The 13,700-nt window shown below is 47.0% G+C and overlaps 1 protein-coding gene across 15 annotated transcripts in view; it reads right to left on the bottom strand.

The window, feature by feature from the left end:
- Positions 1-731: 731 nt before the first annotated feature.
- The window catches only part of IKZF1 (IKAROS family zinc finger 1), a 74,707-nt gene continuing 61,738 nt past the window's right edge, over positions 732-13,700 (bottom strand). For 4 of the 15 annotated variants that reach the window (XM_061197525.1, XM_061197526.1, XM_061197528.1 and 1 more), the window contains 3 exons: positions 11,599-11,724; positions 8,337-8,471; positions 732-1,441 (listed from right to left, as the gene is read on the bottom strand). In XM_061197525.1, coding sequence (XP_061053508.1) covers positions 732-1,441; positions 8,337-8,471; positions 11,599-11,724 — 971 coding nt within the window. The remainder of the gene's footprint in view (positions 1,442-8,336; positions 8,472-11,598; positions 11,725-13,700) is intronic. The other 11 variants (XM_061197527.1, XM_061197532.1, XM_061197537.1 and 8 more) reach the window with 5 other exon arrangements.

Raw genomic sequence — 13,700 nt, 5'->3', positions numbered from 1 at the left:
CCCAGGGGAATAGGAGTTCATCCCACGTGACAACAGGCCTCGAAAGGCTTAGCTGGGGGCTGAGCAACCTCACGGTCTGGAAATCGAGAATGAATCCAAAGGCTCTCCCATCCCTCCCTCCCTCTGCCCAATCCCTCCCTCCCTCTGCCCAATGGTCACTTTTCCCCAACAATGTGCAGAATTTGACTTAGAATCATATCTTTGTTTAGAACCTGTGGCCTGTCTGCCCTGGATGCACGCAGCTTCCGGCCCTGCTGTAGCGGCACCTCACCCCCAGGGTCAGCTCACGACCACAGCTCAGGGGCTGCACCCACGGCTCCTGGCACCTCAGAAACCCCATCTGGGGCATGAATCCCGTGCTTAGCACGGAACCAGCTCATTCCTTCTGGGGCTTCTGCCTGTTTTTATAAAATTCTCTCCGAAAATGACCCATCATTTGGAGGACAGCAATTTCTAGGAAGCAACAGGGGAGGGGACTTCAGCCAGCGGTCTACAGAATTGTCTAGTAAGAGAGCATTTCGGGGGCTCCGAATGGAACCCAGCATCTAACAAGAAAAACTTCTTGTTTGCAAAAGCCAACCAACTCAGAACAAAACGAAACACGACCTAGAGGTCAAAGCACAGCAGTCGGTCCATCCCGGCTGCCCGCGCAGGGGCTGGCGCGGGTCCTGGAGGCTCTTCCTGGGGGCGGGGCGCAGTCCGCGGACGGGGGTGGGGGTGGGGGGGGTGCTTTAGCTCATGTGGAAGCGGTGCTCCCCCCGTGTGATGTGGGACGAGAACTCGTAGCGGTCCTGGCTGTGGTAGCCGCACATGTTACACTCGAAGGGATCTCGGAAGCCGTGGCAGCCCATGTGGATGGTGTACATGACGTGGTCCAGGAAGAGCACGCGACAGTGTTCGCACCTGTACACCTTGAGGGGCTCCCCGCTCGTGCCGATCACGCGCAGCGCGTCCGCGGGGCCCTCGGAGGCCGCACGCAGCACGTCGTAGGCCGCGTGCTCCTCCTTGATGGACAGGCCGTTGCGCGCGTGAGGGTTGAAGTGGTTGGTCAGGTAGATGAGGCCGCCCCGCTGCTCCTCCGTGTTGCTTTCGGTGTCCGTGGAGTCTTGGCAGCTGTTGCTCGGTGACGCCTCGCGCTCGGAGGACGCGGACTTGGCCTTGGAGAGGAGCAGCAGGTTCTCCACGGCGCCGTCCTGGGCCGAGTGGTTGGAGCGCGCGGGGCCCTCGGCGTGGGGCTTGTGGAGGTGGTACATGGGGCTGAGCGCCGGGACCACATCGGAGCTGCCCGGGGGCGTCTGCACCAGGGGGCGCAGGGACTCGGCCCCCAGGTAGCTGATGGCGTTGTTGATGGCCTGGTCCATCACGTGCGTCTGCATCATCTCGTTCTCCTTCTCGTAGCTGGTGCTGCCGTCGTAGGGCAGGTCCGACAGGCACTTGTCCCCTGTGGGAAGCGGGGGACAGTCAGAGAGGCCCAGGTTCCCTCTGTGCCCAGTGGCAAGAGCTGACATCTACACCTGCGGGGGCACCGACCTCGGGAGCACCTCCTACATGGGGGAGAGCTGACATATCTCTGCCTGCGGGGCACCTGGCACGGGGCTCTGCCCGGGGTCGGCGTTTAAACCAATTTGTCTGGACAGATCAGTAAATGAGTAGGGCAACCAAGGATGGTGTGCCAATTTAAACAGCATATATTCAAATGGATGAAACCAACACTTGTGTCTTTTACTCCGGATGTTATAAACGTTTTTATATTTAACATTAATATTTAAATGATGTATTTTCAATATACTGTTCTAAGAAATTTACCATGGCTGCTTAATTTATCAAATTTATTTAATTAAAACATAATTATATGATTACAACAATATGCAATGTACTTATTTAAAATAATATTATCTCGTATGTTTTAAATTCCTATCTTTAATACTCTAGAATAAGGCTTAATCAAAAATACGAAAACTGTATATTCTTTACAGTGAAATGGTATCAGTCTTGTCAGTAGCACAAAGCTGGCTCTGACTTGCGTGAGAGTGAAAAGCATCATCATACGGCCGGCCTCCACATACTGCCTGGCCTCCAATTCCACTCTCGCCTCCCAGCTCTTAGCAGCACCGAGCCTGTGCTGCAGAGTCAGTGGTGGAGAGCCGGGAGCAGAGCGAAGAGGCCCTAGGGGTGACATGTACTTGTCCTTTCAAACCATTACTGAGCGTGAACGATGCCCGAGGAATTGTCGTCAAGGACTTGTCAGCAAGCTTAGCCTCAAGAAACTTAAGATCTAATATCACGGTTTGTAGAAGGCGGCGAGCTCGCTTCCCCTGGAAAGGGGAAATTTGAGAAAAGATCTGACTTCTTGTAATTAACTTTCGAGTATAAATTTTCACAATGAAATAAAATGAATATACTTGAAGATACACCTTCTCTATATACTGGTTCTAAGCTCAGTAGGAAACCATGGCTTCATTAGCAAATTCATGAATGAACTGTCTGCCCTCATTGTCAGGGCTATTGATTCACTTGACTTTCAGTGGTGGTTAATTAGTTAATAAGTCACAGGACGAGAGGCCATCCACAGGCAGGTCTGAATTGTTTACGTTTCGCCCCTCGCTCTGTTTCTTTCCTTCTCGCAACACATCTCCACCAAGCGTCCACCCTGGAGCAGACAGGAGGGACGGAATGGCGAACGAGTAACAGTGGTCCCCATCCTCAGCAGCCCACGGGGGAGACAGACATTAACACATGATCACATGCAGTGCATCCCTGTCCGAGAAGTTGCATGAAAGAAAAGGAAGGCTTGCTATGGGGACCTCATGATGCTTTCTAGTATGATGAGGCATATTCCTGACAGTTATCAATGGTCACAGATTTTTTTAAGGATTATTAATAAGTCTAGGAAGTATGGAGCGGTTTATCCTTCTGTTGCTAAGAGCTAGCTGCAGACCGTGAAGTGTGTCCCACAGGGGAGCAGCGAGAGGACAGCGAGAGGAGAGGGAGACTGGAGCCTTGGAGGGATGGGTGAAGGTGGCCAGAGCCCTGGGAGGATCAGTAGGCTGGGTAAACCCTGCAGAGACCGTGTCTGAAGGAAGACAGAAAGGTCTGAAGGAAGGAAGCACCCTTCTCGGTCACTGGCAGGAGGCAAAGGTGAGGAATGCCTTCCGGCTGCCCAAGGGTCCAGGTTACGGCTGATGGTGGCTGGTAAGGCTGGTGACAGCAAGGATCCCCACACCTCCCACATGGATATCTGACATCACGGTCTGCAGCTAGTTCTTAGCAACGAAAGGATAAACTGCTCCACAGTTCGTAGACTTATTAGTAATCCTTAAAAATGTCTGTAACCTTCAATAACTGTCCAGTCGTATGTCCCATCATACTAGAAAGCATCATTAGGTCCCACTTCTTGCGTTGTTAGGAATGTGTATCATACAGCGGCCTGGCTCTCATTCATTCAAATCTGCTGGTGGTCAGGAGTGACACATGCCCTGACAACAGTACAATGTGACCCTTGGATGACACAAAGAAACTTGTCAGTGGACTGCCACGCCCTCTGCAGAACTGGAACAGAATGGAGTTTCTACATAAGTTGGGTGGCAGGGATCACAGAAGTGGTGTTTCTCCCCATTTAAGGTTAGAAGTAATTGAGTAGCATTACAGAAACCACGTGATTTTTTTTTCCTGTTTTTGTGTCGAGGTGCCAAGTGTCTGGTTACTTTAACCTCAGAGGAGAAGGAGTCCCTTCTGGCTGGTATCTCAGTCTATCCCTCCACCAAACCCCAGCAGGGAGGGGAGGGGAGTAGACTTCACGGACAATTCTGATACATATAAAAGTGCTTACAGCTCCACCAAAAATGGTGCTTTCCCACCTAATCATCCTGTTTCTCCCAAAGTCATGGTTCTGTGGTTTCCTAAGCAACCATTGAAATCTGTTGTTTTTAAAACTGGGAATCAACAACAAAAGGATGTAGGAAAACAACAACAACAACATATATTTCAGACTCACGTGGCATATTGAAACCACCCGCAGAATTTCTCTTCCCTAATATTACACAAAGTGAGAAAATCCCACAACATTCACTTTGGCAATACACTAAATAAAGATACATAGTCTAATGAAATACATGTTTATAAAAAATCAAGGACCAAGGAAAGAAAATTCTGGTATGAGATACATGGCAAAGCCTGGCTGTTTATCTCACTTACAAAAACCTTAAGTATGAATCAACAAAATCTTCAGCATTTTCCCTAATATCCTCATATCCATAGAGAATCAATTCAAATAGGTGTCTTTTCCCACTTCTGATCAAAAAGCAGTTAAAACTTCTGCTAATGAGACCAGGTGACCCTGGCCAAGTGAGCAGTGAGGCTGGTTCTCTGGATGGGAGACAGGAGTTAAGTCCTCAATGCTGTACACTGGGAGGAAACAAACAGCCCAAAGGACCAGAGCAGCCCCCTGTGGGAAATACTCCCCAACCAGGTACAGTACAGCGATAACTGGTTTAGGGCATTTAACCAGGTCTCAGAAGGAGGGAGAGAGGGCAGAGAGGAGCTCTTTTAACAAAGACTGCACTTTGCCTCACCTGAACTCCCCCAACCCCATCCTTGGCATTCTTTCAGGATTGAGAAAAGTCAATAGCTCTCACAGGAAAAAAAAAAAAATCTCAGATACAATAGGAAGAATGTAGACATGTCAATCAAACTCTATCAGCCCAAGCTGAATAAGCAAGATGAAAAGAAAAGGTCATGGTTACTGTGAAGATATTTTCTAGTAAGACAAGGGAAGAAAGGAAGTAAAACACAGACCACTAAGCCCATCCTAGGGAAAAGCTTAATTCAAGGAAGAGAAGTAATGTCTCATAATTGCTTTGTGACACGAATTCAATTAAAAAAGATATTGAAACATGGCAGCCTAAAACAACAGAATAAGATGAAAACAGAGATTTTAGAGCTCAGGAAACAAAATGAGGTCCAAACAGTATTATTACAGAATTAATACATGGATTAGAAACATCAAGTAATAGAACATAAACCACTAAAAATGGAATTACTTACATAGAGGAAAAACACAAGATAATAACAGTGAATAAATGTGAAAAAGCCAAAAAAATAAACTTAGAGAAATGCTAACAGATATGGAAGACAAACTCTCCAACATAAGGACACCTGGTATCTCTGAATAGAGATCACAGCAGATGAAACAAAATGTATATTTATAAAAAAGAGAATTTCCAAGAAATAAAAGAGAAAAGAAGGGAATCCCCAGATTAAAATGTCAGGAAATTTTTATTCAGAATGCAAAAACACCAAGACACATCCCAGTTAGGGTATTTAACTTTTAGGTTAAAGAAAAAACTCTTCAGGCATTCAGAGAGAAAATGGAAATCTTGCCTTCAGTCATGATGGCAAGATCTAAAAAGTTCTCAGGGAAGAAAAAAGAGTGACCAACATCACATACTCGTCAGCATGCTCTTCAAGTAGAAAGGCAGCAGGCAGACCTCCTCAAACACAAAACAATTATGAAAACAGAACACCTACAGAAGCTTCTTGAAAAGAGTGGCATGTAAAGTCCAATCAATTAAGAGATCACTCTAAATAAATAGAAATAGTAGTAGAAGGGCTGGGTCTGAGCCTCTCTTGAGTGCAAACTCGGAGCTCTTTCAACCCCACCAATACCCTGCCAGTTTGTATGGTAACAGCTGCATTCCTACACACTCTTTCTGAATTTATGTACAAGATAGACCACTTCTAGAGGTTAGAGGTCCATCTCCTTTTTAATTTTAGAGATGGAGAAACCACAAGTTAGGAGTGGTTGATGAAAACCCCATCAAGTTGACATGAGGGTAAGGTAGTCACCTGGGGGCCAGAAGAGGCATTATTTTAGAAATAAATTGTCAATCACCAAACTCTTGGGGAAACACCTAACAGACGACACAGCCAATTCTGAGCCCTTTTTTCCAATCTCCACTCTGCCATCCTTGTCCTACTGTCTACTGTCGTTCCCCCCTGGACGCTGCCACTTCTCCTGTGCTGTCCACCTCTCCCCAGGGACTTCTTTTTACCTTAGCTTTGCTTGATCAGACAGAGGGGTTCTGGTTTTTTTTGTTTGTTTATTTATTTATTTTAATGCGAAAGCATCTAAATCTCAATATAACACCTAAATTGTGGTCTCACCCGCGGTGGCTACTGCGGAGTTTCACAGATAGTTATTTGAAGTCTCCGTAAGCTGCAGGGGCTGAAACGCCCATTTATAAAGCCCTTGGCATCCCTCACTTTCCTCACCTGAAGGAGGAAGTGGTACCCAGCTCCCCAGGGCCCGTGACTGTCAACAATCCTCGGGCACACTTGCTGCTCCATCTCTCCTGGTCACCGGCCCCCAAGCCCCCTCCACACGAGGCCTCCAGGGAGGAGTCGAGGGGCCCCAGGCTCACCTCCACCCGGTGCTACCTGAAATCCCACCCCCAGCAGTCGGCCCTCCGCGTCACGTCACTCCCCCTCTGCTCAGGAAACATGAGGCCTCCCCCGCACAACAGTCTAAAGGTTCGGGTTTGTGTGGGCGACTCCCCAGACCGCGTCTCCAGCGGCTGGTTTGCAAAAGTGTTTTTTAACTGAATCCTTCCTCCCCCCACCCCTCCCAACCCCCAGCCTATGACAAGCCTCTACTTAAAACCCGATCAAAATGGAGCCTGTTTTAAGTGTCAGAGAGAGGATGGAGCCCAAGAACTTGGCCTCCTGTTGGTCCTGCCCTCCTCCTGCAGGACAGCAGCTGCCCCAGGCCTCACTGACCACTAACCCCGTGCTGGACCCACGCCCTCTCCCAACACACGTTTCCCAGGCTCCCACGGGGCGTCACTCAGAAAGTCCTTGAAAACGAGCAGATCAAACCCAGACTCTATCTTTTCGCAGAACCTGTCAATGGCACATGTGTCCCCATGACTCATGATTTCCATCCCCCAGTCCCGGCATAGCCCCCATACCTCCCTCCTTCCACCACAGCCCCACCGTCCTCGCATTTCCAGTCAATCTTTGGCACTCGAGCTCTCTATTTTCCAAGATGTGGCTCCAATCAAAAACACGCCAATGCTTTCTTCTGCCTACTGCATTGAGGCTACATTTCTCACCTTGGCATTCCAAGGCCATTCACCTGTGGCCAGAGCTGACTCGGGCTTTACTGTTAAGGCTTCCCTGAGGGTCCGTGAGTCACCCCGGGACGCGCCCTGCTTGTCGGACGTGTCCACACGTCACCCTCCAGCCCCCAAACAGCATCACCATTTCTCTGTATTTGTATCCATCTGCCTAGAACCCTCCTCCATTCTTCCACTGTCAAAGATGTGTTGAAATCCTCTTCCTCCCTCTCAGTGACAGGTCACTGTCAGCTTCACAAGCTTTTACTGATCCTCTTCCCTGGACATGACCCTCCCCCTGGTACTCCTCCCTGGACATGACCCTCCCCCCTGGTCCTCCTCCCTGGACATGACCCTCCCCCCCATGATCCTCCTCCCTGGATGTGACCCTCCCCCCCAGTCCTCTTCCCTGGACATGACTCTCTCCTCTATGTTCCTCTTTCTACATTATCTTCATGATATCATCTTCACATTGAGGGCTTCTAAATGTTCTCACTTCCTTGGTGTTAATCTATGTTCATAAAACCCTGTGAGATACATACAGAGTGGAACCAAGGCTGGAGAGTTTGACTAATTTTGCCAAGGTGACAGTGTGGCTGTGAACTCACACCCTCAGGCTGGGTCTCCAGCCCAGAGCCCTTCCTCCCTCCCGCCTGCCCAGGTGTCATCCTTCTTGAACTTCCAGTGTCTGGGCTGGATGATGGCTACACTGGACAACAACCCCCTAGAGAGAGAGCTGCCCCACCCTGAAAGCACCTGGCACAGGTAGAGTCAGGGGTATCTTCTTGCTGGGCACCTCGCAGGCCAGTTGCCCTGCAATTCTGCCCTTTTAGCCTTCAAAGTAGCCCATGTGGGGAGTATTATGAGCTTCCTCTGAAAAATGAGCACCTGAGTCTCAGAGAGGCTGCTCTCCGGGCCATGCGCCCCCTGCCCTGTCTTCACTGACAGGCCACCCCCAATGGACACAGAGCGTCCACAGGCAGATCTCACCGAGCGCCCCAGACGCTGCAGAACCACCTCTAAGGACAACTCCTGGGAGAATATCTGTTATTTTTAAGAAGACTATTGGAAAACCATTCTGAGATATCTGAGAAATGTTAAGCTTGCCAATGTTTGCTTTTTAAAAAATGAGATATGTTTTCCTTTCTTCTACCCTCAACTAATCACCATCTAAAGCACCCGCGTGGTTGTTCTTTTAAGAGACAGGAAACATTTAACTCTTACCAACAAATTTCTGAGGCATAGAGCTCTTACGTTTGGCGACGTTACTTGCTAGTCTGTCCAGCACAAGTGAGCGCTCCGATCCCATCTTGCACAGGTCTTCTGCCATTTCACTGTGATTAGTTTCTTCTTTAATGACTAAAGTCAAAGACAGTTAGAAAGACCAGTTTAGAAATACTTACAGTGAAAGGATTCAGTCTCATCATCCAGTGTTAAATATGACATGTGTTAAGCGCCTACAAGAGCCAGGATCTTCACGGAGATTATTTCTAATCTTCCTAGCAACCCTGCCAGCCAGATGGAGGCTGACCAGAGCCGCCTGCTAATGACACCTGCCTTATCCCCCAAGACCAGGGAATAAGCGCCACTACTGTCCCTAGAAGCTGAACTGTGATTAAGTAATTGTGTCGCTTTGACAAGTCCTCTTAACTTTTCAAATACACCCCAATCCACTAACTCAGTCAATCCTGACAGCAGCCCTCCTGAGAGTCAAAGAACTCTCAGCTAGAAATGATCTAAGGGTCGGACTCTGCCACAGTGAACAGAGGTGCAGGAGAAACCTGGCCACAAAGATGCTGCAGCCAATCCTGGCAACATGGGAATGAACTCAGAGCTCCTGGACCCTGAACGCAGAAAACCGGAAAATCAAAAAACATGCACTGTAGGAAATCTAGAAATTGTGGAGGTGAATGTTGATCTAGGAAGTGTTTCTAGCCAACCTGTGCTTTTCTATGTCATCCCTTTCTTTCCATAATTGAAGACACAGCTTTGTATCCTGCATAACCATCCGTGTTCTAGTTTTTATGGTTGGATTTTTGGAAATATCGCTCTTTCATCCTCCTGCAATTTCTCCTAAGCTATAAGAAGCTAAAAATGCAAACTGATTATCTTCCAAATGGCTAATCAATTCTTCCCACACCGATTCTGAAAAGTCCATTGACATCCCACTGTTCTGTGCTTCTTCCTTTTTCAGATGGGACAGGCTGATTGGTCACAGGGTCTCTGGAAGGTTTATCCATTTCTATTATTGATTTGTCTGTCTATTCTTCAAAGACGTCCAGATGACAGCTACATTTGAATACAGCATTAGACATTACTCTTCTTTTTAAAAAATGCCATTTCCCTCATTTACTTTTCCAGATACACTTTATGACATTCCAATAAGATTGACACACCAATTTCATGCTAAAACCATGCCGTGATCCCAGAGGACACACCTGCAGTGTCCAGGCCTCTCTCCCTGTGACTCCTCCATGTTTTCTGGCCCCAGTATTGTTTGCTAGCTTTCTTCATCATGGACTGCACATGACCTGCTAAGATTATTTCTAAGCATTTTATGTCTTCATTGCTTCATGATGAACGCCACTTTGAAAAAATATATTTCAAATTGGTTATTATCACTGGTAAATGTAATTTTTTAGCCTTGGAAATGTGGGTTTCTTATTAAATGGGCAAACATAACGGTCCACACCCTGATTTATCGGAGGGGTACCCATAAAATCCGTAGAATTCAATTGCACTGGTAGTATTTTTGATCTGTCAAGCTAATATGCTTCCCAGTGTGTCCATCCTTCTCTGCAAAGCCGGGCCCGTGGCCTGTCCAGGGCGCCTACAGCACCTCAAGCTGGGTTTCCTTTCTGCCAGGCCATGGGGCCCCCTGAGACCCTCAGAGACAGCACAGTGAGGGGCCACGAGCCCAGAGCTCCCAGACCACTGACTCTTCTGCCATTTGATGCATTTCTCTCTAAGCTTGTAACACAATCTGTGCACCTAAGGCTCAAGGGAACCTCATGTTTTCCACAAAGACATTAGGAAATTATGACAGATGACCAAAAAGCCTTTTCCTAAATAAAATCATATTCAGAAAAATTAAATCTTTGCTACATCTCATAAGCTAGGCTTTGTCTGTACCTAAGCCCAAAGAATGGCTCCAACCTAAGGGGATGGAGAGGGGTGAGCCTGCTTAAGGGTCCATCTGAGTGCTCATGGGGGCTGGTCCTGGGGGGCCCAGGAGGGACGGGTAATGAGAAATGCACAGAGGGCACAGGTCAACGAGCCCAGCACAGCGAGACCCCCATCCACTGCCTGCCCAAGACCCGGTGTAGCCTTGCAGGACTTCCACTGGCTTTTATGGACCCTCAACCAGCACTAACTCCACACGAGAAGCCGTCTCATCTGAGTACAGGACAGAAAGCCATCATGAAGAATCCCAAACCACCTGATCACCAAAGGGAATCAATTTGCATCTTAGGACTAAATGGATCCACACTCTCTCTGTTTACATCTTTCACTTCACATTATCTCAGATCGGAGCCAAATGTTATCTCAAGATGCAATACACAGCGAAGCATCAGAGCACATGAGGAAAAAAAGCAAGCTTCCTTTGAAACCTATGACAGCTGCAAGACTACAGACAGTCAGGGTCTTCCAATCATCCCATGTTCCAGGCAGGTGCCGACACTGATGAATGAAAACACGGCCTGAAAGCTCTTATTTGATCCACTTCACGAAAAAATCATTTTTAAAACCAGATTTCACATCTTATTTTGATGACTAAGCACAAAGAAGCAATCGATACTCCAGGTTAAAAAAAAAACCAAAACACCAAAAATGGGGGCTTCCCTGGTGGCGCAGTGGTTGAGAATTTGCCTGCCAATGCAGGGGACACGGGTTCGAGCCCTGGTCTGGGAAGATCCCACATGCCGCGGAGCAACTAGGCCCGTGAGCCACAACTACTGAGCCTGCGCGTCTGGAGCCTGTGCTCTGCAACAAGAGAGGCCGCGATAGTGAGAGGCCCGCGCACCATGATGAAGAGTGGCCCCCACTTGCCGCAACTAGAGAAAGTCCTCGCACAGAAACGAAGACCCAACACAGCCATAAAAAAAAAAAAAAAAAAAAAGACTTTCTCTCTATTTCATTGTCTTTATTTTAAAAAAAACAAAAAAACACACCAAAAACCAGAAAGAAAAGAAAAAACCCCAGACTTTCAAGGGTCACTACGATCTTAGAAGCTTTCCCAGATTTCGAGAGGAAGGGGTTTCAAGGTCACGTGCTCCCTGGTAAGAGGAGGTCTTGGAAAGCTGGGAAGCACAGGGCACACCTAGTGAGAGTTCAGCGGCCAAAAACGTCCCTCCATCCCAGCCATGGTGGCTCCCGGGCCTGTGCTCTGGTCCAGCTGCATCCCAGCAGGCAGGGGGCCCTCCTTCCCCCCAGCTGGGGAGGGAGGGGGAGCCAAGGCCAGGCAGCCTGTGCCCTCGGTGCTTACCTGGGTACAGTGTGCCTGGAAGGCCCATGCTTTGCAAGTAGTTGTGGCAGCGCTCTTTGTGTTCCTCTAAAGAGCTTCGCTGTTTATAGCTTCGGCCACAATATCCACATTTGTGAGGCTTACCAACTGCAGGAGACACAATGGAGTTCAAGACCCCGATTAAATAGCGGCCGTACGTGTCATGGGAAGGCATGCAATACACTTTTTACCAAAAAAGGCAAAAAAAAACCTCTGCTCTTGAGAGCTAAAAGCATTATGGGCTCCGTCGAGTTGACTGAATTTAAAGATGTGAATGCCTAAGGGTTTCCTGATTGTACCAAGAACTCCTGTTACCTTTTTTTCACTTTAACTTGTTCACTGCCTAACAAATTCTCTTCTACTTAAATCACAAAGTCTGAACTTTAACTGGAGGAAACCAACCACTGCAGTGTTATAACAGGGATGCCCGACAACAGGGCAGAGATGTGAGGAAGGCCCGAGCTGGCTGGGTAATATACAGACTCAGCTCCAAAGTTGGCCTCTTCTCCATGGCCATACCGTGGGCCAGGTCTGGAGTGACACTGGCGCCAAGTCTAATGCAACCAAAGTGAATTCAACTCCTAAACTAGTGCAAAACAAATACCTTGAGGTCTCTAAGACACCACAGTGGATAAATAGACTTTAATGAAATGAGCATTTTGTTTCCAAAATGTATTTTCTTGTTCTAGCCTGGAAAAGCTCTGTTTTCTCCCCAAAGACCTTTAGTGATGGCATGGCTTCTAGATCAGCCCTGTCCAACAGAATTTACTATGAAGAAGGAAATGTTCTCCACCTGTTCTGTCCAATATGGCAGCCACCAGCCACGCATGTCCACTGAGCATTCAAAGTATGGCTCACGCCACTAAGAACAGAAGTTTGAATTTTGTTTAACTAATTAAAATTAAAATTTATATACCACATATGGCTCGTGGCTACTGTATTGAGCAGTGCACTTCTATACAGAGTTTAGTTCTTCCTGAATTTTATTGAGTGGTATTTTAGGAAAAGAAGACTAGCACAAGTTCATATCATGCCTAAGTTTAAAGATTTTTAATAGCATTTTAGGAGATAAAATGGATAAAGGATCTTCTATTATTTATACAATACAAATTTCCATCCTAAAGCCAGAACCTTTTAGTTCCTTCTCATATTGTTAGATTTCACATATTTGAGAGTATTATGTCAAAATCAATGCCATCCAAATAGGAATGTTTGCTGAAACGGCTTAACCAAATCTTGTATTGGTTAAATCTCTTCCTTAGGTGAACAGAAGCTGTGGTTTAAGAAGACTAAGATGAAAACCAAAATTTGACTTCTGGAACATGTACTAGAGGGAAAAGGGATCTTTTTTTACCTGGAGAAAGTGTTGTATCCCTAACATCAGAGAAACAACATTGATATATACAATGTTGCCTAAAACCACACGTTTTATTGCGTATGGCCTTTAGAAACTAATAGAATATAGATAACCCACTCAATGTCTTTTCCTGGAAAAGCCACAGCTTTAGCAAATTTCCATACATATAGCCTGGTGTCTGAATACCCATTTCTGTCTGAATATATGATTGATTTTAACTCTGGAACATAAGAAGTTCATGAAAGCAACTGAACGAAAGTATATCTTGAAGTGTAGTCCACTATTCTGCAGGAAAGAAGGTCTCTAGCCAAGCTTGCAATTTCCAATGAAAGCAGAGAAGAAGGGAGGGGGACCCTTCCTCACCCTTCCAGACTACCCAAGCCCCTCTTATCAGTATGGGACAGATCCTATAGCTGGAATCTCAGGCCACCACTGGTTGCCAGGGAAAGCTACCAGGTTGATGGTGGTTTTTAGCGGAATGGGGGTGTGGCCATTTCACAATGGGCTAGAACGTGACCATATTTGGATTTGCAGACAAAGGCTGAAGTCCTCATTGCATTCTAGTGAAATCATCTTGTAGAACCTAAGTCACTGTCTTTTTTTTTTTTTTTTTTTTTGCAGGAGTTGTGTGTCTGTGGCACTTTCCGATGGCAGAATCACCAGCAGCCCTGGATCAATGATGGTTTTCTCACTACAGTTTTGTCTACTCGCTCATCAGTGGATCCCT

This window comes from Eubalaena glacialis, chromosome 8, assembly GCF_028564815.1.
Source record: "Eubalaena glacialis isolate mEubGla1 chromosome 8, mEubGla1.1.hap2.+ XY, whole genome shotgun sequence".
Taxonomy (NCBI): domain Eukaryota; kingdom Metazoa; phylum Chordata; class Mammalia; order Artiodactyla; family Balaenidae; genus Eubalaena; species Eubalaena glacialis.
Note: the sequence above shows the minus strand (reverse complement) of the source record. Positions and strands in the feature narration are given on the sequence as shown.